This window comes from Anomaloglossus baeobatrachus, chromosome 2 (assembly GCF_048569485.1).
Source record: "Anomaloglossus baeobatrachus isolate aAnoBae1 chromosome 2, aAnoBae1.hap1, whole genome shotgun sequence".
Lineage (NCBI taxonomy): Eukaryota > Metazoa > Chordata > Amphibia > Anura > Aromobatidae > Anomaloglossus > Anomaloglossus baeobatrachus.
The window spans coordinates 713,682,114-713,706,054 of NC_134354.1; the positions used below are offsets into that span (position 1 = coordinate 713,682,114).

The following is a 23,941-nucleotide window of genomic DNA, read 5'->3' on the forward strand; positions in this document are numbered from 1 at the left end:
GTAGACCCTCCGGTGTCTAGGCTATCAGCCCGGACTGTTGTGTCGGTGGCTGACTGCACCTCACTTAAGGATTCCACTGACCGTCAGATTGACCTTCTGGCCAAATCTGTTTATGAAGCTGCGGGGGCCGCGTTTTCCCCGTCTTTTGCAGCAGTGTGGGCTCTCAAAGCCATCTCTGCTTCTCTAGAGGAGATGCATTCCCTCACCAAGGAATCTATGCCTGAGATGGTTACCTTAACTGCTCAGGCTTCAGCCTTTTCATCTTATGCCATGTCTGCCATGCTAGAGGCTGCTCACCGCACTGCGGTGGCTTCAGCTAATTCTCTTGTTATCCGCAGGATTTTGTGGCTTCGAGAGTGGAAGGCAGATGCTTCTTCCAAGAAGTTTCTTGCTGGGCTCCCTTTTGCTGGTTCACGGCTGTTTGGTGAACAGCTGGATGAAATCATTAAAGAAGCTACTGGCGGGAAGAGTACTTCCATGCCACAAACCAAGACCAGGAAACCCGCCCAGGGTAGGAATCAATCGAGGTTTCGTTCCTTTCGTTCCTCCAACTGGTCATCCTCTAAGCCTTCCGCCTCGTCCGCTAACTCAGCCAAGGATCAGAAATCCAACTGGCGCCCAAAAGCGCGTCCGCAGAAGACCGCAGGAGGTTCTGCCACTAAGGCAGCTTCCTCATGACTCTCGGCCCACTCCAGCCACGTCCTTAGTCGGCGGCAGGCTCTCCCACTTTGGCGACGCTTGGTTAAAGCAAGTCTCCGATCAGTGGGTGAGAGACATCATATCTCACGGCTACAGGATAGAATTCTCTTCCAGCCCTCCAAACAGATTTTTCTCTCAACTCCCACCTGCTCCAAGGCCGCCGCCTTCTCGCAGGCCGTGGCGTCCTTGCAGGCAAACGGAGTGATTGTCCCAGTTCCCGCTCAGGAACGGTTCAGAGGTTTTTACTCAAATCTCTTCCTAGTTCCAAAAAAGGACGGTACCTTCCGGCCCATCCTGGATCTCAAGCTTCTCAACAAGCATGCTCAGGTGCGGCATTTTCGCATGGAGTCTCTGCGATCAGTCATTGCCTCTATGACCCAAGGGGAGTTCCTGGCGTCCATCGACATCAGAGATGCCTATCTACATGTGCCAATCGCAGTGTCACATCAGCGTTGGTTACGTTTTGCGATAGGAGAGGATCATTTCCAATTCGTGGCTCTCCCCTTCGGGTTAGCCACGGCCCCTCGGGTATTTACCATGTCATGGCGGCAGTGATTGCGGTCCTGCACCTCCAGGGGTTAGCAGTGCTTCCTTATCTGGACGACCTTCTGATCAAGGGTACATCCAGCGCAGACTGTCAGCAGAGTGTTTCGCTCACTCTCGCCACCCTAGCCCAATTCGGGTGGATTGTCAATCTTCCCAAATCCACTCTGACTCCGACCCAGAGTCTCACGTACCTAGGGATGCAGTTCGAGACTTTGCCGGCACTTGTGAAGTTGCCCTTAATCAAACAGCAGTCTCTCCGGCTAGCGGTGCGCTCTCTCTTGAGGCCCCGCCGTTATTCCCTCAGGCGCCTGATGCAGGTGCTGGGTCAAATGGTGGCCTCCATGGAGGCGGTTCCCTTTGCCCAGTTCCATCTGCGTCCTCTGCAGCTGGACATTCTCCGCTGTTGGGACAAGCGGCCTTCCTCCTTACAGAGGTTAGTGGCTCTGTCGCCACGGACCAGGAGCTCTCTTCAGTGGTGGCTTCGACCCCTCTCCCTGTCCCAAGGGCGCTCCTTCCTGACTCCGTCCTCGGTGATTCTCACCACGGATGCCAGCCTTTCCGGCTGGGGAGCGGTACATCTCCACCACACAGCACAGAGCACTTGGACTCCGTCCGAGTCAGCCCTTTCAATCAATGTGCTGGAAACCAGAGCTGTGCTTCTAGCTCTCCTAGCCTTTCACCACCTGTTGGCGGGCAGGCACATTCGAGTCCAGTCAGACAACGTGACAGCGGTTGCCTACATCAATCACCAAGGCGGGACACGCAGCCGCCTGGCAATGTTGGAGGTCCAACGCATTCTTCATTGGGCGGAGGACTCCAAGTCCACCATATCCGCAGTCCACATCCCTGGCGTAGAAAACTGGGAGGCAGATTATCTCAGCCGTCAATCCGTGGACGGTGGCGAGTGGTCCCTGCACCCGGCAGTGTTTCAGTCAATCTGCCGCAAGTGGGGCACTCCGGACGTGGACCTAATGGCATCCCGTCACAACAACAAGGTTCCGGTTTACGTGGCTCGCTCCCACGATCCTCAGGCCTTCGCCGCGGACGCTCTGGTTCAAGACTGGTCCCAGTTTCGTCTGTCCTACGTGTTTCCCCCTCTAGCTCTCTTGCCCAGAGTCCTGCGCAAGATCAGAATGGAGGGCCGTCGAGTCATCCTCATTGCACTGGACTGGCCCAGGCGAGCTTGGTATCCGGACCTGCTCCAACTGTCCGTGGAGATGCCGTGGCATCTCCCGGACCGTCCAGACCTACTCTCGCAAGGTCCGTTTTTCCGCCCGAATTCTGTGGCACTCAAATTGAAGGCGTGGCTCTTGAGTCCTGGATTTTGACGGCTTCTGGTATTCCTCCTGAAGTCATCTCCACTATGACTCGGGCCTGTAAGTCTTCCTCCGTCAAGATCTATCACAGGACTTGGAAAATTTTCCTGTCCTGGTGTCGCTCTTCCGGCCATTCTCCTTGGCCATTCTCGTTGCCGACCCTTCTGTCTTTTTTACAGTCCGGTCTGCAGCTAGGACTGTCCCTCAACTCTCTCAAGGGACAAGTCTCAGCTCTATCAGTGCTGTTCCAGCGGCGTCTCGCCCGGCTGGCTCAGGTCCGCACCTTCATGCAAGGTGCTTCTCACATCATTCCGCCTTATTGGCGGCCCTTGGATCCCTGGGACCTTAACTTGGTCCTCACGGTATTGCAGAAACCCCCTTTCGAGCCCCTTAGGGAGGTTTCTTTGTATCGTCTTTCTCAAAAGGTGGCCTTTCTAGTTGCCATAACTTCTCTCAGGAGGGTCTCTGATTTGGCTGCGCTCTCCTCGGAGTCACCTTTTTTGGTTTTTCACCAAGACAAGGTAGTTCTCCGTCCGACCCCGGACTTTCTTCCTAAGGTGGTTTCTCCCTTCCACCTTAACCAGGATATTTCCTTGCCTTCCTTCTGTCCGGCCCCTGTTCATCGCTTTGAGAAAGCGCTGCATACTCTAGATCTGGTGCGTGCTCTCCGGATTTATGTGTATCGCACCGCTGCGCTTAGGCGGTGCACCTCTCTTTTTGTGCTAACCACAGGACGGCGCAAGGGTCTCTCTGCTTCTAAGCCAACCTTGGCCCGTTGGATTAGATCGACCATTTCGGACGCCTACCAGAGTACTCAGGTGCCTCCCCCGCCAGGGATCAAAGCACACTCGACCAGAGCTGTCGGTGCCTCTTGGGCTTTTAGGCACCAGGCTACGGCTCAACAAGTCTGTCAGGCTGCCACTTGGACTAGCCTGCATACCTTTTCGAAGCACTACCAAGTGCATGCTCATGCTTCGGCAGATGCGAGCTTGGGCAGACGCATCCTTCAGGCGGCTGTCGCCCACTTGTGAAGTTAGGCTCTGCCTACTTCTTAGTTTTTCTGTTTATTCCCACCCAGGGACAGCTTTGGAACGTCCCATGGTATGGGTCTCCCAAAGGAACGATAAAGAAAAAGAGATTTTTGTTACTTACCGTAAATTCTTTTTCTTATAGTTCCGTATTGGGAGACCCAGCTCCCTCCCTGTTGCCTGTTGGCAATTTTCTTGTTCCGTGTGTTATCACCGGCTGTTGTCGTGGACAGAGTCTCCGGTTGTTTCGGTTCTTACTCGGTTCTACTTGTGGGTGGCTATTCTCCTTCAGCTTTTGCACTAAACTGGCTGTGACTGGCTCACCAGGGGGTGTATAAGCTCAGAGGGAGGAGCTACACTTTTAGGTGTAGTACTTTGTGTGTCCTCCGGAGGCAGAAGCTAAACACCCATGGTATGGGTCTCCCAATACGGAACTATAAGAAAAAGAATTTACGGTAAGTAACAAAATTCTCTTTTTTGCATTCACATTTAGATTTTCTTCCCTCCAAATCTTGGGGATGTAAGCGATGAACAAGGTGAGTGGTTTCACCAGGACATTAAAGAAAGGGAACACCGCTAGCAGGGTTTTTGGAATAACTCAATGATGGCAGATTACTGTTGGATGTTATATATGGACAACCCTAAAAAATCGTATCAATGACAGTCTAATGTCAGCACTTTTAATTTCTGCTCATATTTTGTTTTCTATTTTTCATGTGAAATTATTTTGGTTCAATAAAAACTGTTTTGTAAGGTGAAGCATTTTTTTCTGATATGTAGATTAGATTATTGTTTTCTTAATGTCGCCAGTATATTTACTATACCTTATAATAATGATGCTGCTCCGTGGAAACTATACATGCTACAGAAAAACTATATATATTTTTGAAATTGGGACAAAAAGATTATTCAGAAACATACAAAGTCACCTGCGATGATTACAAAAAATATTTCTTTACAGTTCCTTTGGGAGACCCAGACCTTGGGTGTTTAGCTTCTGCCTCCGGAGGACACACAAAGTACTACACTTAAAAGTGTAGCTCCTCCCTCTGAGCTTATACACCCCCTGGTGAGCCAGTCACAGCCAGTTTATCGCTTTGTGTTCAGGAGGCATACATCCACACATGCATTCTCATATGATTTTTCTTTTGGATAAAGTTTGAAGAAGTGCGGGTCCACGTCTGGACTCCCGGCATATCCCTTCTCACCCCACTGTGTCGGCGGTGTTGTAAGGTTGATTTCCAAGGCTGGAGCCTTACATGCCGTGCTCCTTCACCATCCCTCCTGGGCTCTGGAATGAAGTGGGAGCCAGCGCGGTCTCCATGCCTGGCAGGAGACCGGTCTCCGTCCACAGCCCCTTCAGGACCCTGCTGGACCGGAGCACTCATCCCCAGGGACCTGGCCCTGCGTCTCAGCAGCTAAGTACCTGAGACGTTCATATGTTGGGGGTTTATGTCCTTTATTGTATGGGGAGAGTGTGTTTGCCGTATTTGTTTTGGCATTTCCGGCGGGTCCTCTGGCTTTCGCCCGAGAACCGCGCCGATGGTGCCTGCGCGTCGGCCTCGCTGCTCAAATTTAGGCCCCGGCTTCGCCGGAGGCCTAGTTTCTGTTACCTGCCCTCGCATGTCACTCATGCAGAGGGACAGGCACGGCTCCTCCCGGCGGCCGTCCTGCACAGGGGAGGGACACTCCCCACTGCTTGTGCGTGACTCCTCCCCTGCAGGTCTCTATGGCCCTCCAGATCCCGCTTTCCTACAGGGACGCCCCCGTCCTTCCCCCTCTCTTCGCTCCGGTGGCCATTTTCTTGGACAGGGTTCACTCTGCGCTGGGCCATCCTGCACTCTGCATCCCTGCAGAGGTGCTGTGCATTGGGAGTCCGGGCTTCGGGATCTGGAGGGCACACAACACCGCTTCCAGCGGTCTGGTAAGCCACAGCCGGTCTCTGGTTGTGGACCTCGGAATACACTCCCTGGGGTTCATTCTCTTTGGTAGAAGCTGTTTTCCCCACTCCAGCAGCATGTCTCACACGAGGAGCAAGGCTCCAAAGCTTTATACTGCATGCGCTGCATGTAAGCTCCTGCTGCCTGAACCGAGCACCTATCCACATTGTGATGTCTGCTCTAACTTGGAGGTGCCACAGCCTGGAGTCTCACCCCCAGTGGTCTCTCAGGCTGCTTCTGCACCTGTGGATGAACCCCCGGCCTGGGTAGAGTCCTTTTCTAGGTCTATCTCCCAGTCATTTGCTGAGTCCATGGGACTTCTGTCCAGGACTTTGATGAATATGCATCAGCCCCCTTCACAGGGTGCCTCTAATGCTCTTGCTAAGGGTCCTTTAGGATCCCTATCCTCTGACCTCCGTCCACTGGAACTCACAGAGGATTCATCATCAGGGCACAGACCCCGTCCTCCTAAGAGGCTCCGCAGGGTTTCCTCTCCCTCCTCATCCCGCGGCTCTGATTCAAGAGCTGACTCGCAGGATGAGGAGGATGCCTTTACAGGGGGGTCGGAGGCTAACTCCATGTGCCCCATTGATCTTTCCGAGGGTGACTCAGAACTTAGTGACTTGATTGCTTCCATTAATTCTGTACTGGATCTCAATCCGCCAGTATCAGAGGAGCAACCCTCTCTGGCAGAAAAACACCAGTTTACCTCGCCTAAGAGAGTAAAGAGTGTGTTCTTTAACCACTCCAGTTTTCAAACCGCTGTGACCAAACCCAGGGCCTGTCCTGACAAACGCTTCCCAAAGCGTGGTTCTGATGACCGTTTCCCCTTTCCACCTGAGGTGGTCAAGGAGTGGGCTCACTCCCCAAAGGTAGACCCCCCGGTGTCTAGGCTCTCAGCCCGGACCGTTGTGTCGGTGGCTGATGGCACTTCCCTTAGGGATGCCACTGACCGTCAGATTGACCTTCTGGCCAAATCCGTGTATGAAGCGGCGGGGGCCGCGTTTTCCCCAACTTTTGCAGCAGTGTGGGCCCTCAAAGCCATCTCTGCTTCTCTAGAGGAGATGCATTCCCTCACCAGAGAATCTATGCCCGAGATGGTTGCCTTAACTTCTCAAGCTTCAGCTTTTTCTTCTTATGCCATGTCTGCCATGCTAGAGGCTTCTCACTGCACTGCGGTGGCTTCGGCTAATTCCCTCGTTATCCGCAGGATCTTGTGGCTTTGAGAGTGGAAGGCAGATGCTTCTTCAAAGAAGTACCTTGCTGGGCTTCCTTTTGCTGGTTCCCGGCTGTTCGGTGAACAGCTGGATGAAATTATTAAAGAAGCTACTGGCGGGAAGAGTACTTTCATGCCACAAACCAAGACCAGGAAACCTGCCCAGGGTAGGATTCAGTCGAGGTTTCGCTCCTTTCGTTCCTCCAACTGGTCGTCCTCTAAGCCCTCCGCCTCGTCCGCTAACTCAGCTAAGGACCAGAAATCCAACTGGCGCTCAAAAGCGCGTCCACAGAAGACCGCAGGAGGTCCTGCCACTAAGGCAGCCTCCTCGTGACTCTCTGCCCGCTCCAGCAACGTCCTTAGTCGGTGGCAGGCTCTCCCACTTTGGCGACGCTTGGTTTCAACAAGTCTCCGATCAGTGGGTGAGAGACATCATCTCTCACGGCTACAGGATAGAATTCTCTTCCAGCCCGCCAAACAGATTTTTTTCTCTCAACTCCCCCCTGCTCCAAGGCTGCCGCCTTCTTACAGGCCGTGGCAGCCTTGCAGGCCAACGGAGTAATTGTACCAGTTCCCGCCCGGGAACGGTTCAGAGGTTTTTACTCAAACCTCTTCCTAGTTCCCAAAAAGGACGGTACCTTCCGGCCCATCCTGGATCTCAAGCTTCTCAACAAGCATGTTCGGGTGCGGCACTTTCGCATGGAGTCTCTGCGATCAGTCATTGCCTCAATGACCCAAGGGGATTTCCTGACGTCCATCGACATCAGAGATGCCTATCTACATGTGCCAATTGCAGTTTCACACCAGCGTTGGCTACGCTTTGCAATAGGAGAAGATCATTTCCAATTTGTGGCTCTCCCCTTCGGGTTAGCCACGGACCCTCGGGTATTCACCAAGGTCATGGCAGCAGTGATTGCGGTTCTGCCCCTCCAGGGGTTGGCAGTGCTCCCTTACCTGGACGACCTTCTAGTCAAGGCTCCATCCAGCGCAGACTGTCAGCGGAGTGTCTCGCTCACTCTCGCCACTCTAGCCCAATTCGGGTGGCTTGTCCATTTTCCCAAATCCACTCTGACTCCGACCCAGAGTCTCACGTACCTAGGGATGCAGTTCGAGACTTTGCCGGCACTTGTGAAGTTGCCCTTAAACAAACAGCTGTCACTCCAGTTGGCGGTGCGCTCTCTCCTGAGGCCCCGCCGTTCTACCCTCAGGCGTCTGATGCAGGTGCTGGGTCAAATGGGGGCATCCATGAAGGCTGTTCCCTTTGCCCAGTTCCATCTGCGCCCCCTGCAGCTGGACATTCTCCGCTGTTGGGACAAGCGGCCTTCCTCCTTACACAAGTTAGTGGCTCTGTCGCCACGGACCAAGAGCTCTCTTCAGTGGTGGCTTCGGCCCCTCTCCCTGTCCCAAGGGCGCTCCTTCCTGGCCCCGTCCTGGGTGATTCTCACCACGGATGCCAGTCTATCCGGCTGGGGAGCGGTATGTCTCCACCACAGAGCACAGGGCACTTGGACTCCGTCCGAGTCAGCCCTTTCAATCAATGTGCTGGAAACCAGAGCCGTGCTTCTAGCTCTCCTAGCATTTCACCACCTGCTGGCGGGCAGGCACATTCGAGTCCAGTCAGACAACGCGACAGCGGTTGCCTACATCAACCATCAAGGCGGGACACGCAGCCGCCTGGCAATGATGGAGGTACAACGCATTGTTCAATGGGCGGGGGACTCCAGGTCCACCATATCCGCAGTCCACATCCCAGGCGTGGACAACTGGGAGGCAGATTATCTCAGCCGTCAAAGCGTGGACGGTGGCGAGTGGTCCCTGCACCCGGCAGTATTTCAGTCGATCTGCCGCAAATGGGGCACTCCGGACGTGGACCTAATGGCATCCCGTCACAACAACAAAGTTCCTGTTTACGTGGCTCGCTCCCACGATCCTCAGGCCTTCGCCGCGGACGCTCTGGTTCAGGACTGGTCCCAGTTTTGTCTGTCCTACGTGTTTCCCCCTCTAGCTCTCTTGCCCAGAGTCCTGCGCAAGATCAGAATGGAGGGTCGTCGAGTCATCCTCATTGCACCGGACTGGCCCAGGCGAGCTTGGTATCCGGACCTGCTCCAACTGTCCGTAGAGATGCCGTGGCATCTCCCGGACCGTCCAGACCTACTCTCGCAAGGTCCGTTTTTCCGCCCGAATTCTGCGGCCCTCAAATTGATGGCGTGGCTCTTGAGTCCTGGATTTTGACGGCTTCTGGTATTCCCCCTGAAGTCATCTCCACTATGACTCGGGCCCGCAAGTCTTCCTCCGCTAAGATCTATCACAGGACTTGGAAAATTTTCCTGTCCTGGTGTCGCTCTACCGGCCATCCTCCTTGGCCATTCTCCTTGCCGACTCTTCTGTCTTTTCTACAGTCCGGTCTGCAGCTAGGACTGTCCCTCAACTCTCTCAAGGGACAAGTTTCGGCTCTGTCAGTTCTGTTCCAGCGGCGTCTCGCTCGGCTGGCTCAGGTCCGCACCTTCATGCAAGGCGCGTCTCACATCATTCCGCCTTACCGGCGGCCCTTGGACCCCTGGGACCTTAACTTGGTTCTCACGGTCTTGCAGAAACCCCCCTTTGAGCCTCTTAGGGAGGTTTCTTTGTATCGTCTTTCACAGAAAGTGGCCTTTCTGGTTGCCATAACTTCTCTCAGGAGAGTCTCTGATTTGACTGCGCTCTCCTCGGAGTCACCTTTTTTAGTCTTTCATCAAGACAAGGTTGTTCTCCGTCCGACACCGGACTTTCTTCCTAAGGTGGTCTCTCCCTTCCACCTTAACCAGGACATTACCTTACCTTCCTTCTGTCCGGCCCCTGTTCATTGCTTTGAAAAAGCGCTGCATACTCTAGATCTGGTGCGTGCTCTCCGGATCTATGTGTCTCGCACCGCTGCGCTTAGGCGGTGCACCTCTTTTTGTGCTAACCACAGGTCGGCGCAAGGGCCTCCCAGCTTCTAAGCCAACCTTAGCCCGTTGGATTAGGTCGACCATTTCGGACACCTATCAGAGTACGCAGGCGCCTCCCCCGCCGGGGATCAAAGCACACTCGACCAGAGCTGTCGGTGCCTCTTGGGCTTTTAGGCACCAGGCTACAGCTCAACAAGTCTGTCAGGCTGCCACTTGGGCTAGCCTGCATACCTTCTCGAAGCACTACCAAGTGCATGCTCATGCTTCGGCAGATGCGAGCTTGGGCAGACGCATCCTTCAGTTAGGTTCTGCCTACTTCTTAGTTTTTTCTGTTTATTTCCCACCCAGGGACTGCTTTGGAACGTCCCACGGTCTGGGTCTCCCAAAGGAACGATAAACAAAAAGAGAATTTTGTTTACTTACCGTAAATTCTTTTTCTTATAGTTCCGTCTTGGGAGACCCAGCACCCTCCCTGTTGCCAATTTCCTTGTTCCGCGTGTTTTCACCGGCTGCTGTCGTGGACAGAGTCTCCGGTTGTTCCGGCTCTTGCTCTGTTCTACTTGTGGGTGGCTATTCTCCTTCAGCTTTTGCACTAAACTGGCTGTGACTGGCTCACCAGGGGGTGTATAAGCTCAGAGGGAGGAGCTACACTTTTAGGTGTAGTACTTTGTGTGTCCTCCGGAGGCAGAAGCTAAACACCCAAGGTCTGGGACTCCCAAGACGGAACTATAAGAAAAAGAATTTACGGTAAGTAAACAAAATTCTCTTTTTTTTGTAGACCTGTGTAATTTAAAATACACAATGGGGCTAAAGTAGCATAAGGATATAGAAAGTAGATAATAGTAGGACATATCATTGTGTATAGGCTGCAGCCGCCAGGATAAGAAGTGGCATCGTCCCAGCGAGCAGCACTCATCCATGATCATTGCTGTTGATCTGTATTGGTTATAATGGTTTTCGATTTCAGGTGTCTGAAGCGCTTCTCCAGACCAGCTCTGAACCGGCAGCAAGAGTTATCCAATTGTCCCATCCCGCCACAGCTCAAACTTCTGGATTATCTACATAAGAGGAAGGAAAGGAAAACTGCCCAACCTCAATTTGACCTAAAAATATCCAAAACTGGAAACGTAAGTTGCTGGGATTTCTTTTGCTGTTATGAGGTTTGTGATTTCGCTGACCCTTTTTTATGGATATTTTCTCATTTTAGTACGTGGATTTATGGAAACAAAATCCTTGCTCCCTTGCGATGCCCTCTGAAGTGGATGTAAGTATGGACTGATCGGCTTCACCCTTGTGGTCTTGTTATATTATTCTCGCAGATTTCCGATTGTGAGGTCCTTTCCTGCCATGTCCTATATTCTACATGTAATATATAGTATAGTAATATGCATTTTATAATCTGCCCACGGCAGAGAGGGAAGGGACGTGACTTGTTCTGAGCCCACGTATAGCACACTCACCAAGCAATGCTCTATAGTGTAGACTTTGTAGTTAGCACTGTACAGTGGCTCAGTGGTTAGTACTTGCAGCACTGGGATCCTGGGTCCAAATCCCAAGAAGGACAACATCTGTAAGCAGTTTGTATATTCTCGCCGTGTTTGTGTGGGTTTCCTCCAGGTTCTCTGGTTTCCTCCCACACTCCAAAGACCTACAGATAGGGACTCTAGATTGTGGAGGATGATGGATGGAGGATGATGGATGGAGGATGATGGATGGAGGATGATGGATGGAGGATGATGGATGGAGGATGATGGATGGAGGATGATGGATGGAGGATGATGGATGGAGGATGATGGATGGATGGAGGATGGATGGATGGAGGATGGATGGATGGAGGATGGATGGATGGAGGAGGATGGGGGGAGGAGGATGGATGGGGGGGAGGAGGATGGATGGGGGTGGGAGGAGGATGGATGGGGGGGGAGGAGGATGGATGGGGGGGAGGAGGATGGATGGGGGGGAGGATGGATGGGGGGGAGGATGGATGGGGGGGAGGAGGATGGATGGGGGGGGGGAGGAGGATGGATGGGGGGGGGAGGAGGATGGATGGGGGGGGGAGGAGGATGGATGGGGGGGAGGAGGATGGATGGGGGGGAGGAGGATGGATGGGGGGGAGGAGGATGGATGGGGGGGAGGAGGATGGATGGGGGGGAGGAGGATGGATGGGGGGAGGAGGATGGATGGGGGGGGAGGATGGATGGGGGGGGGAGGATGGATGGGGGGGAGGAGGATGGATGGGGGGGAGGAGGATGGATGGGGGGAGGAGGATGGATGGGGGGGGGAGGATGGATGGGGGGGGAGGAGGATGGATGGGGGGGAGGAGGATGGATGGGGGAGGAGGATGGATGGGGGAGGAGGATGGATGGGGGGAGGAGGATGGATGGGGGGAGGAGGATGGATGGGGGGAGGAGGATGGATGGGGGGTAGGAGGATGGATGGGGGGGGAGGAGGATGGATGGGGGGGGAGGAGGAGGATGGATGGGGGAGGGGGAGGAGGATGGATGGGGGAGGAGGATGGATGGGGGAGGAAGATGGATGGATGGATGGGGGAGATGGATGGATGGGGGGGAGATGGATGGGGGGGAGATGGATGGATGGGGGGGAGATGGATGGGGGGAGGAGGATGGATGGGGGGGAGGAGGATGGATGGAGGGAGGATGGAGGAGGAATGGGGATGGAGGAGGAATGGGGATGGAGGAGGAATGGGGATGGAGGAGGAATGGGGATGGAGGAGGAATGGGGATGGAGGAGGAATGGGGATGGAGGAGGAATGGGGATGGAGGAGGAATGGGGATGGAGGAGGAATGGGGATGGAGGAGGAATGGGGATTGGGGATGGAGGAGGAATGGGGATTGGGGATGGAGGAGGAATGGGGATTGGGGATGGAGGAATGAGGGTGATGAATGAGGGATGATGATGATCTCTGTAAAGCACTACCGAATATGATGGCGCTTGTTAGCCAAATCATGTTAGTGCACTTAACGCTTCACAATCCTGATATTTATAATTCTGCATGCTACAGAGCTGAAATCTCGCATGTTCCTTGCTGGCTCTTTGTTTGTATAGCGTTTTCTCTGTTGACTTGCATATTGGTAAGTGTCCATTTTTACACTTAATGGTGTGCAGTAATCTTATGTACAGAGTCTAATATCGGCCTGGTAACAAGTGCTAATCAACTTAGATAGAATCGGTCAGCACCACAGTTGATCAGTGCTCGTTTGCTGATCTGTTTCCACCGGCCCATTAATACTTATGGGAAGAGAACAATCATTAATAGGATCATTCTGTCCTCTTTACAGTATCATGTTATTAGCAGCATACCGCCCTGTATATGGGGTAATGTGTTGTGGATAATGACTTTTTTTTTTATTCCGGCAAAAATGATTTGATCAGCCAAAATGTGCTAAATGCTTCTCGTCTGGCGATCACCAATATAATCGATTCTCAGCTGGTATATCCCTCATCTTGCCTGTCCGCTGCTCTGCTTAGTTCGACTGTGACTGTCAACATGCTTGTTGGCTGCTTCCTATAGAAGCCACTATAAAGCCCTGTGCGCGCCTGTGTTTTTTTTCCTATAGGTTTTGCTGAAAGAATTTCTGCAGCAAAAAAAGAAGTAGCATGTCATTTCTTTTCCGCAGGTACCTGTGTTTTTGCTATAGACAATGGTAAAAAACCGCAGGTACAAAACCACGGGTGCGTTTTTGGTGTGTCTTTCTTTTTGACGCGGGTGCGCTTTTTGCCGAGGGTGCTAATTTTTCTTAAGAAAATCAAATTTCCCAGTGGGCACAGACCCTCAGTCCTCATTCACACATCCGTACTTTTGAATCAGTGTCTATTTGCCAAAGCCAGGAGGGGATCTTACAGAGAAGAAATATAATTGTAAGATTGACCCCTGTTCTGTTTTGGAGACTGATTAGATACGGATGTGTGAATGAGGCCTAATACTGGTGTCCGGACTGTATTAAAAGTATAAAAAACAGCACACAATAAGGAATGCAATGTATTCTATACATTATTCATTGCAGATTATTGATATATAGAACTGCAGGTTGTTTAAGTATTTTTCTTATTGCAGGCATCCTCTCTTAGAAAAGAGGACATTTTGGCAGGCCCCGGGCAAAGAAGGCTCTAGCTCATAAAGAAGGATTTCCAAATGGGAAACCCCCTCTGTCACGTCCGTATGCCCCTAATCGTACATATGAATAGTTGTCATTAGTGATGGGTGAATAGTAACTATTCGTGTTCGGATAATGTTTTCCAAATACGGTACCAAGTACTATTCCATTATTCATTACAAGAAACATGCTCAGGTTCCCCATTGACTTGCATTAGGTTCGTTATTCATGACAAATACCAGAATAGTACTTTGGGATTCGTTATGAATAATATTACTATTTCCCATCACTAGTTGTCACTCGAGATGGGCGAGCACTAAAATGCACAAATGCTCATTCCTCGATTCAGGCTGGTCAAACTCTTGGAGTAGCTCTACGTTAGTAACGAGCATTATGGAAAATTGATGAATAGACCTTTTCCGGCAGGGTGCCTGCATACATCATGCAGTGAAGGAAGCCTGTGCGTTGTGGTCATTTCATGAACGAAACAGCCGAGCCCCCGCAATACTCGGCCGAGCTCTGCAAGTACCTGAGCACCCTAATGCCTAATCGAGTAATGAGCAATGCTGAGCATGCTCACCCATCACTAGTCGCTACTTTTTTAAATGGACCTGTCACCAGATTTTGGCCTTCTAAACTAAACTTAGCACCTTGAGCAGCACCTATGATACATTTCATGAAGGTGCACGTTACCCCTTGACCTCCCCCCACCCCTTCCCCCGTAGACCCTAAAAATACCTTTATAAAATCTCCCACCCTATATGTAAATTGTCCGGTCCAGTCTGATAGATGTCCTAATCTGTGCCTCCTGCCCCTTCTTTCGCCCTGCTTCTGTTTTGATTGACGTGGATGACACCTCGGACGCCATCCACGTAGGCAGGCAAAACCTCCATATTCCCGGCTCGCGCAGTTGCACTTCTCTGTTCTAATGCGGGCAGAGCTGAAAATATAGGTGTGCGTGCGCGAACCGGCGAGTTACCTGTGTAGGTGCGAGATTTCACCCGCTTCTTCAACGTCATCCACATCTCCAGTGAAAATCTTGCAATACAGCATAGCGAAGTGTGCCTGCGCAAGCTGGGACTGTCAGTGCAGGCGCGAGATTTTGCCCGCCTACGTGTATGGTGTCCGAGGTGTCATCCATGTCAGTCGGCAGAGGAGGAGGGTGAAAAGAGGGACAGGAGGAGAAGGACATACCTTTTTATAAAATCTCCTGCCTTGTATTTGTGGGGTGTACGGGGGGGTGGGGGGTCAGGGGGTAACGTGCACCTTCATGGAATGCAGCATCGGCACTGCTTAAGGTGCAAGTTTTAGTTTAGAAGGCCAATATCTGGTGACAGGTTCCCTTTGTGTGAGGATGTGCTGTTAGCTCTATTTTTATATTCTTACATACGATACATCCTTTTAATGTAGAATTTTATGTAATATTTGAAAGAATTACTTACATTTGTCAACAACCAAATTTCGTTTCTGTCCTCATGACACGATCACTGAAAGGTCATCCATCTCTTACATTCACAGGCTAATTGGCTTCATCCTTTTTTTTTCTTAGGTTGAAAAATATGCAAAAGTGGAAAAATCTATCAAACTTGATGACTCGCAACCTACTGTCTGGCCAGCAGATGTGAGTAATCCGATCCCGGGTCTGGCCAATATTTCCTCTATTGCTGCTGGTGTTATAATGCAGGGCATCTGGGTAGTGTGAAGCCTCTTATTAGAAAGGACACATTTTCTCCCGGTTACGTCACCTGATTTTCTATGATCGGTGCTTCTGGCGGTGGTAGTTGCTATGTAAACACCACAATTCATATGTTGTGATCACAGCTTTATGGGAGGCTACGTAAGGCCTGGGAAGATTGTTACAATTTAAAGGTAAGATCCAGTTAAAATGATCTTTTGGATCCATTCAGGAGATCTCAATCTGATGTCATACAGCCACTTATTTCTAGAATTAAAACTGTTTTGTTGAAAGATTAATGCCATTTAACACGGTTATTGAAAATCTGACTTGAATAGCTAGATAAACTTGGAGGAAGTGTCTTCCTTCCGGATTTTTACTCCAGTTCTTTGTACCAGCGGCCATCTTTTTAAATGAAAGTCCAAGTGAAAAATGAAGACCAGCACTAAGATGTCCAATAAAACTAGAAATTTATTGAATGCATAAAAGCAAGGACATTTGGTACAGAAAAAAAGAAAAACTTTACTCCAGAAACACGTTTCCGGCCTCCATGGAGCTTGGTCAATGCCTGAATGACAACATAAAATCCGTGAGTGTGTGTATATCTTTGTCAAGGGAGAAATTTGGGTAAGACTGCTAATGGAGTCTTCATACAGGGTATCCAGAGACCGGTGCCGTATTAGCTGTATATCAGTGCCGATATTAATGAATCAGACATTGAACACATGAGATATGTTCTCTTTGAGCCAGCGTCACCAACTGAACCTCGTGTATTTGATAGATTCAATTATACAGTATGCATCATTAACCTTGAAGCTACAACACAGAGTCTAGGGAGGATTCCACTCCCCAATTTCTCCCAGCATGTTATGAAATACATCTCTTGTTCGTTATACATTCTTTCTGTGTGAAAACTACTGATAAGACTTTTGCTCATCATTATAAACTTCCATGTTTGTACATCTGTTCACTTATCCTTGGTAACCCCTTCATGACTACAATCATATTATAGGTCTGTGCAATTGCTACATAGACAGACAGATAATTATGCAACTACATCTATATTTTGATTATTTACATACACAGTTATTCTTATTACGTTTGAACAAACAAGCTATTGCTCAGGCCACCTCCACCTATATACATAATCACACTATTAATTAAAACACATATATGAAATACAACACCCATATGCAAATTTAAATGGTATTCCCATCTCCAAGATTTTATCCTAATATGTAGTAGGTGTAATAAAAATAATATTAGCAAATACCTCCAATTGGAAATGTAGTATAGTTCTCCTGATATAGCCCTGTCTCTTACCTCATGTGCAGGGCATTGCAGGATCTTGGGTATCCATGGTTACGACCACTAGCAACTACTGTCCCTTTGTGTGTGGCTGTAACCTTGGATACCTAAACTACTGTAAGGCCCTACACATAAGGTAAGTGACTTAGCTTTTAAGAAGAATTATACCATGTTTCCCCCCAAAAATAAGACACTGTCATTTATATTTATGTATTTATTTTTTTTGCCCCGAAAAATGCGCTAAGGCTTATTCTTGGGGAAACATGATTGGAGTAAAGTTTACCCGCCCCCAACCTCCATCCAAAAAAACCCCCCCAAAAACTGCAGATCTTTCTTGCCAGGAGAATCAGACTTACCAGACCCCAGGCAATTGCGTGGCTCCCAGGTTCTCATACGATCTTCAGTGAGTACTCTCAGCAGGTATGCTCCACATGGTCCACCTCTGCTTCTGGCCGACACTCGCACACTTCAGATCATACACACAATCACACATCAGATGGCACGCACACTCCCCACATCCGGCGATACCAATTGCTTCCTGCCAGCAAAGAATCCTGGGATGCAGTACAGTGGAGCGCGAGGACCTGCGGTGGAACACATGGAGGACCCGCGGTGGAACGCATTGATGCCTTCCACCTCTGGTCCTCTGCGTTCCACCGTAGGTCCACTGCACTTCATCCCAGGATTGTCTGCTGGCCGGAAGCAATCGGTATTGCTGGATGTGGGGAGTGCGTGTACGTGCGATCTGGTGTGTGTGGGGGTACATTCCGCTGCAGGTCCTCCTGTTCGGCGTCTGGTGAGTATGATTATGGGGTCTTCTGTCTTCTCTCTTTGGGGAGTGTCTGCTTTCTATAATGAAGTGTCCTGCAGTATTCTTTGACCTTTTTTAGCTGAATGGACACTTCATTATTGAACCGCGACTATGGCTTATTTCTTTATCGTTCCTATGGGAGACCCAGACAATGGGTTTTTAGCTTCTGCCTCCGGAGAACACACAAAGTACTACACTTAAAAGTGTAGCTCCTCCCTCTGAGCTTATACACCCCCTGGAGAACCAGATCTAGCCAGTTTATTGCTTTGTGTTCAGGAGGCATACATCCACACATGCATTCTCATCTGATTTTTGATTTTTGGAAAGAGTTTGAAGAAAAGCAGGTCCAAGTCTGGACCCCCGGCATGTCCCTTCTCACCCCACTGTGTCGGCGGTGTTGTTAAGGTTGATTCCAAGGCTGGAGCCTTACATGCCGTGCTCCTTCACCATCCCTCCTGGGCTCTGGCTTGAAGTGGGAGCCAGCACGGTTCTCCATGCTTGGCAGGAGACCGGTCTCCATCCGCAGCCCTTCAGGATCCTGCTGGACCGGAGCACTCATCCCCAGGGACTTGGAACCATGCGTCTCAGCAAGCTAAGTACCTGAGGCGTTTATATATTGGGGGTCCCTGTACTTTATTGTTGTGGGAGAGTGTGCTGATTGTGTTTTATGACATTTCCGGCGGGTTCTCTGGCTGTCGCCTGAGAACCGCGCCGATGGTGCCTGCGCGCCGGCCGCACCGCTCAAATTTAGGCCCCGGCTTTGCCGGAGGCCTAGTTTCGGTTTCTCTGCCCTCGCATGTCACTCATGCAGAGGGACAGGCTCGGCTCCGCCCGGCGGCCGTTCTGCACAGGGGAGGGACACTCCTCACTGCAGTGTATGTCCCCTCCCCTGTAGGTCTCTATGGCCCTCCAGATCCCACTCAAGCAAGTCCCGCCCCCTCTCTTCGCTCCGGCGGCCATTTTCTCAGCGTTCCCCCTGTGATCAGTCATTGCAGCGCTGTTCTGCAGCATCCCTGCTGAGGTGCTGTGCTTGGGGGTCCGGGCTTCGGGATCTGGAGGGCACACAACACCGCTCCAGCGGTCTGGTAAGCCACAACCTCTGGTTGTGGACCTCTGTATATACTCTCTGGGGGTCATTCTCTGGCAGAGCCCCCACTCCAGCAGCATGTCTCACACGAGGAGCAAGGCTCCAAAGCTGTATTCAGTATGCACTGCATGTAAGCTCCTACTGCCTGAACCGAGCACCTATCCACATTGTGATGCCTGCTCTAACCTGACGATGCCTCAGCCTGGAATCGCACCCCCAGTGGTCTCTCAGGCTGCTCCGGCTCCTGTGGCTGAACCCCCGGCTTGGGTAGAATCCTTTTCTAGGTCTATCTCCCAGTCTTTTGCCGACTCCATGGGACTTCTGTCCAGGACTTTGCTGAATATGCATCAGCCCCCTTCACAGGGTGCCTCTGCTGCTAGGGGTCTCTCAGGACCGGAGCTCACAGAGGATTCATAATCTGGTCCCAGACCCCGTCCTTCTAAGAAGAGACACAGAGTTCCCTCTCCTTCCTCGTCCCGCGGCTCTGATTCAGGAGCTGACTCGCAGGACGAGGAGGGTGCCTTTACGGGGGGCTCGGAGGTTAACTCCATGTACCCCATTGATCTGTCCGAAAGTGACTCAGATGTTAGTGATTTGATTGCGTCCATTAATTCTGTACTGGATCTCAATCCGCCAGTATCAGAGGAACAACCCTCTCTGGCAGAAAAGCACCAGTTTACCTCGCCTAAAAGGGCAAAGAGTGTGTTCTTTAACCACTCCAGTTTTCAGGCCGCTGTGACCAAGCCCAGGGCCTGTCCTGACAAACGCTTCCCAAAGCGTGGTTCTGATGACCGTTTTCCCTTTCCACCTGAGGTGGTCAAGGAGTGGGCTCATTCCCCAAAGGTAGACCCTCCGGTGTATAGACCCTCCGGTGTCTAGACTCTCAGCCCGGACCGTTGTATCGGTGGCTGATGGCACCTCTCTTAAGGATTCCACTGACCGCCAGATTGACTTTCTGGCCAAATCTGTATATGAAGCGGCAGGGGCCTCGTTCTCCCCGACTTTTGCAGCAGTGTTGGCTCTCAAAGCCATCTCTGCTTCTCTAGAGGGGATGTATTCCCTCGCCAGGGAATCTATGCCCGAAATGGTTACCTTAACTTCCCAAGCTTCAGCTTTTTCATCCTATGCCATGTCTGCCATGCTGGAGGCTTCTCACCGCACTGCGGTGGCTTCGGCTAATTCCCTCGTTATCCGCAGGATCTTGTGGCTTCGAGAGTGGAAGGCAGATGCTTCTTCAAAGAAGTACCTTGCTGGACTCCCTTTTGCTGGGTCCCGGCTGTTCGGTGAACAGCTGGATGAAATTATTAAGGAAGCTACTGGCGGGAAGAGTACTTCCATGCCACAAACCAAAACCAGGAAACCTGTCCAGGGCAGGAATCAGTCGAGGTTTCGTTCCTTTCGTTCCTCCAACTGGTCGTCCTCTAAGCCCTCGGCCTCGTCCACTAACTCAGCCAAGGACCAGAAATCCAACTGGCGCCCAAAAGCGCGTCCACAAAAGACCGCAGGAGGTGCTGCCGCCAAGGCAGCGTCCTCGTGACTATCTGCCCGCTCCAGCAACATCCTTAGTCGGTGGCAGGCTCTCCCACTTTGGCGACGCGTGGTTTCAACACGTCTCCGATCAGTGGGTGCGGGATATCATCTCCCACGGCTACAGGATAGAATTCTCTTCCAGCCCGCCAAACAGATTTTTTCTGTCAACTCCCCCCTGCTCCAAGGCCGCTGCCTTCTCTCAGGCCGTGGCATCCTTGCAGGCCAACGAAGTAATTGTACCGGTTCCCGCCCGGGAACGGTTCAGAGGCTTCTACTCAAATCTCTTCCTAGTCCCCAAAAAGGACGGTTCCTTCTGGCCCATCCTGGATCTCAAGCTTCTCAACAAGCATGTTCAGGTGCGGCATTTTCGCATGGAGTCTCTGCGATCAGTCATTGCCTCAATGACCCAAGGGGATTTCCTGGCATCCATCGACATCAAAGATGCCTATCTGCATGTGCCAATTGCAGTTTCACACCAGCGTTGGCTACGTTTTGCAATCGGAGAGGAACATTTCCAATTCGTGGCTCTCCCCTTCGGGTTAGCCACGGCCCCTCGGGTATTCACCAAGGTCATGGCAGCAGTGATTGCGGTTCTGCACCTCCAGGGGTTGACAGTGATTCCTTACCTAGACGACCTTCTAGTCAAGGCTTCATCCAGTGCAGACTGTCAGCGGAGTGTCTCGCTCACTCTCGCCACTCTAGCCCAATTCGGGTGGCTTGTCAATCTTCCCAAATCCACTCTGACTCCGACCCAGAGTCTCACGTACCTAGGGATGCAGTTCGAGACTCTGCCGGCACTTGTGAAGTTGCCCTTAGTCAAACAGCAGTCCCTCCAACTGGAGGTGCGCTCTCTGCTGAGGCCCCGCCGTTATTCCCTCAGGCGCCTGATGCAGGTGCTGGGTCAGATGGCGTCAATGGAGGCTGTTCCCTTTACCCAGTTCCATCTGCGTCCCCTGCAGCTGGACATTCTCCGCTGTTGGGACAAGCGGCCTTCCTCCTTGCACAGGTTAGTGGCTCTGTCGCCACAGACCAGGAGCTCTCTTCAGTGGTGGCTTCGGCCCCTCTCTCTGTCTCAGGGGCGCTCCTTTCTGGCCCCGTCCTGGGTGATCCTCACCACGGATGCCAGTCTATCCGGCTGGGGAGCGGTATGTCTCCACCACCGAGCGCAGGGCACTTGGACTCCGTCCGAGTCAGCCCTTTCGATCAATGTGCTGGAAACCAGAGCTGTGCTTTTGGCTCTCCTAGCTTTTCACCACCTGTTGGCGGGCAAGCACATCCGAGTCCAGTCAGACAACGCGACAGCGGTTGCCTACATCAATCACCAAGGCGGGACACGCAGCCACCTGGCAATGTTGGAGGTACAACGCATCCTTCAATGGGCGGAGGACTCCAAGTCCACCATATCCGCAGTCCACATTCCAGGCGTGCATAACTGGGAGGCAGATTATCTCAGCCGTCAAACCGTGGACAGTGGCGAGTGGTCCCTGCACCCGGCAGTATTTCAGTCGATCTGCCGCAAATGGGGCACTCCGGACGTGGACCTAATGGCATCCCGTCACAACAACAAACTTCCCGTTTACGTGGCTCGCTCCCACGATCCTCAGGCATTCGCCGCGGACGCTCTGGTTCAAGACTGGTCCCAGTTTCGTCTGTCCTACGTGTTTCCCCCTCTAGCTCTCTTGCCCAGAGTCCTGCGCAAGATCAGAATGGAGGGCCGTCGAGTCATCCTCATTGCTCCGGACTGGCCCAGGCGAGCTTGGTACCCAGACCTGCTCAATCTGTCCGTAGAGGTGCTGTGGCATCTTCCGGACCGTCCAGACCTTCTCTCACAAGGTCCGTTTTTCCGACAGAATTCTGCGGCTCTCAGATTGACGGCGTGGCTCCTAAGTCCTGGATCTTGACGGCTTCTGGTATCCCTCCTGAAGTCATCTCCACTATGACTCGGGCCCGTAAGTCTTCCTCCGCCAAGATCTATCACAGGACTTGGAAAATTTTCCTGTCCTGGTGTCGCTCTTCCGGCCATCCTCCTTGGCCTTTTTCCTTGCCGACCCTTCTGTCCTTTCTACAGTCCGGTCTGCAGCTGGGACTGTCCCTCAACTCTCTCAAGGGACAAGTCTCGGCTCTGTCAGTGCTGTTCCAGCGGCGTATCGCCCGGCTGGCTCAGGTCCGCACCTTCATGCAGGGCACGTCTCACATCATTCCACCTTACCGGCGGCCCTTGGATCCCTGGGACCTCAATTTGGTTCTCACGGTTTTGCAGAAACCCCCCTTTGAGCCTCTTAGGGAGGTTTCTTTGTTTCGACTTTCACAGAAAGTGGTCTTTCTAGTGGCCATAACTTCCCTCAGGAGAGTCTCCGATTTGGCTGCGCTCTCTTCGGAGTCACCTTTTTTGGTTTTTCATCAAGATAAGGTGGTTCTCCGTCCGACTCCGGACTTTCTTCCTAAGGTGGTCTCTCCTTTCCACCTTAACCAGGACATTACCCTACCTTCCTTTTTGTCCGGCTCTTGTTCATCGCTTTGAAAAAGCGTTGCATACTCTGGATTTGGTGCGTGCTCTCCGGATCTATGTGTCTCGCACCGCTGCTCTTAGGCGGTGCACCTCTCTTTTTGTGCTAACCACAGGTCGGCGCAAGGGCCTCTCTGCTTCTAAGCCGACCTTAGCCCGTTGGATTAGGTCGACCATTTCGGATGCCTACCAGTGTACTCAGTTGCCTCCCCCGCCAGGGATCAAGGCACACTCGACCAGAGCTGTCGGTGCCTCTTGGGCTTTCAGGCACCAGGCTACGGCTCAACAAGTCTGTCAGGCTGCCACTTGGACTAGCCTGCATACCTTTTCAAAGCACTACCAAGTGCATGCTCATGCTTCGGCGGATGCGAGCTTGGGCAGACGCATCCTTCAGGCGGCTGTCGCCCATTTGTGAAGTTAGGCTCCGCCTACTTCTTAGTTTTTCTGTTTATTCCCACCCATGGACTGCTTTGAGACGTCCCATTGTCTGGGTCTCCCATAGGAACGATAAAGAAAAAGAGAATTTTGTTTACTTACCGTAAATTCTTTTTCTTATAGTTCCGCATTGGGAGACCCAGCTCCCTCCCTGTTGCCTGTTGGCAATTTCTTGTTCCGCGTGTTATCACCGGCTGTTGTGGACAGAGTCTCCGGTTGTTCCGGTTCTTGCTCTGTTTTACTTGTGGGTGGCTATTCTCCTTCAGCTTTTGCACTAAACTGGCTAGATCTGGTTCTCCAGGGGGTGTATAAGCTCAGAGGGAGGAGCTACACTTTTAAGTGTAGTACTTTGTGTGTCCTCCGGAGGCAGAAGCTAAACACCCATTGTCTGGGTCTCCCAATACGGAACTATAAGAAAAAGAATTTACGGTACGTAAACAAAATTCTCTTTTTTCGGGGTAGGACTTATTTAAGCCTTAAGGGGGCTTTACATGCTACGACATTGCTAATGCGAACTCGTTGGGGTCACAGAATTGGTGACGCACATCCGGCCGCATTAGCGATGCCGTTGCGTGTGACACCCATGAGCGATTTTGCATCGTTGCAAAAACGTGCAAAATCGCTCATCGGTGACATGGGGGTCCATTCTCGATTTATAGTTACTGCAGCAGTAACGAAGTTGTTCCTCGTTCCTGCGGAAGCACACATCGCTCCGTGTGACACCGCAGGAACGAGGAAGCTCTCCTTACCTGCCTCCCGGCCGCAATGCGGAAGGAAGGAGGTGGGCGGGATTTTACGTCCC

At 51.7% G+C, this 23,941-nt stretch overlaps 1 protein-coding gene across 1 annotated transcript in view; it reads left to right on the top strand.

Moving 5' to 3' along the window:
• SUPT20H (SPT20 homolog, SAGA complex component) overlaps positions 1 to 23,941 on the top strand; it is a 192,520-nt gene that overhangs the window by 80,983 nt on the left and 87,596 nt on the right. The window contains 3 exon segments of the mRNA XM_075337317.1: positions 10,640 to 10,799; positions 10,880 to 10,936; positions 15,337 to 15,408. Coding sequence (XP_075193432.1) covers positions 10,640 to 10,799; positions 10,880 to 10,936; positions 15,337 to 15,408 — 289 coding nt within the window.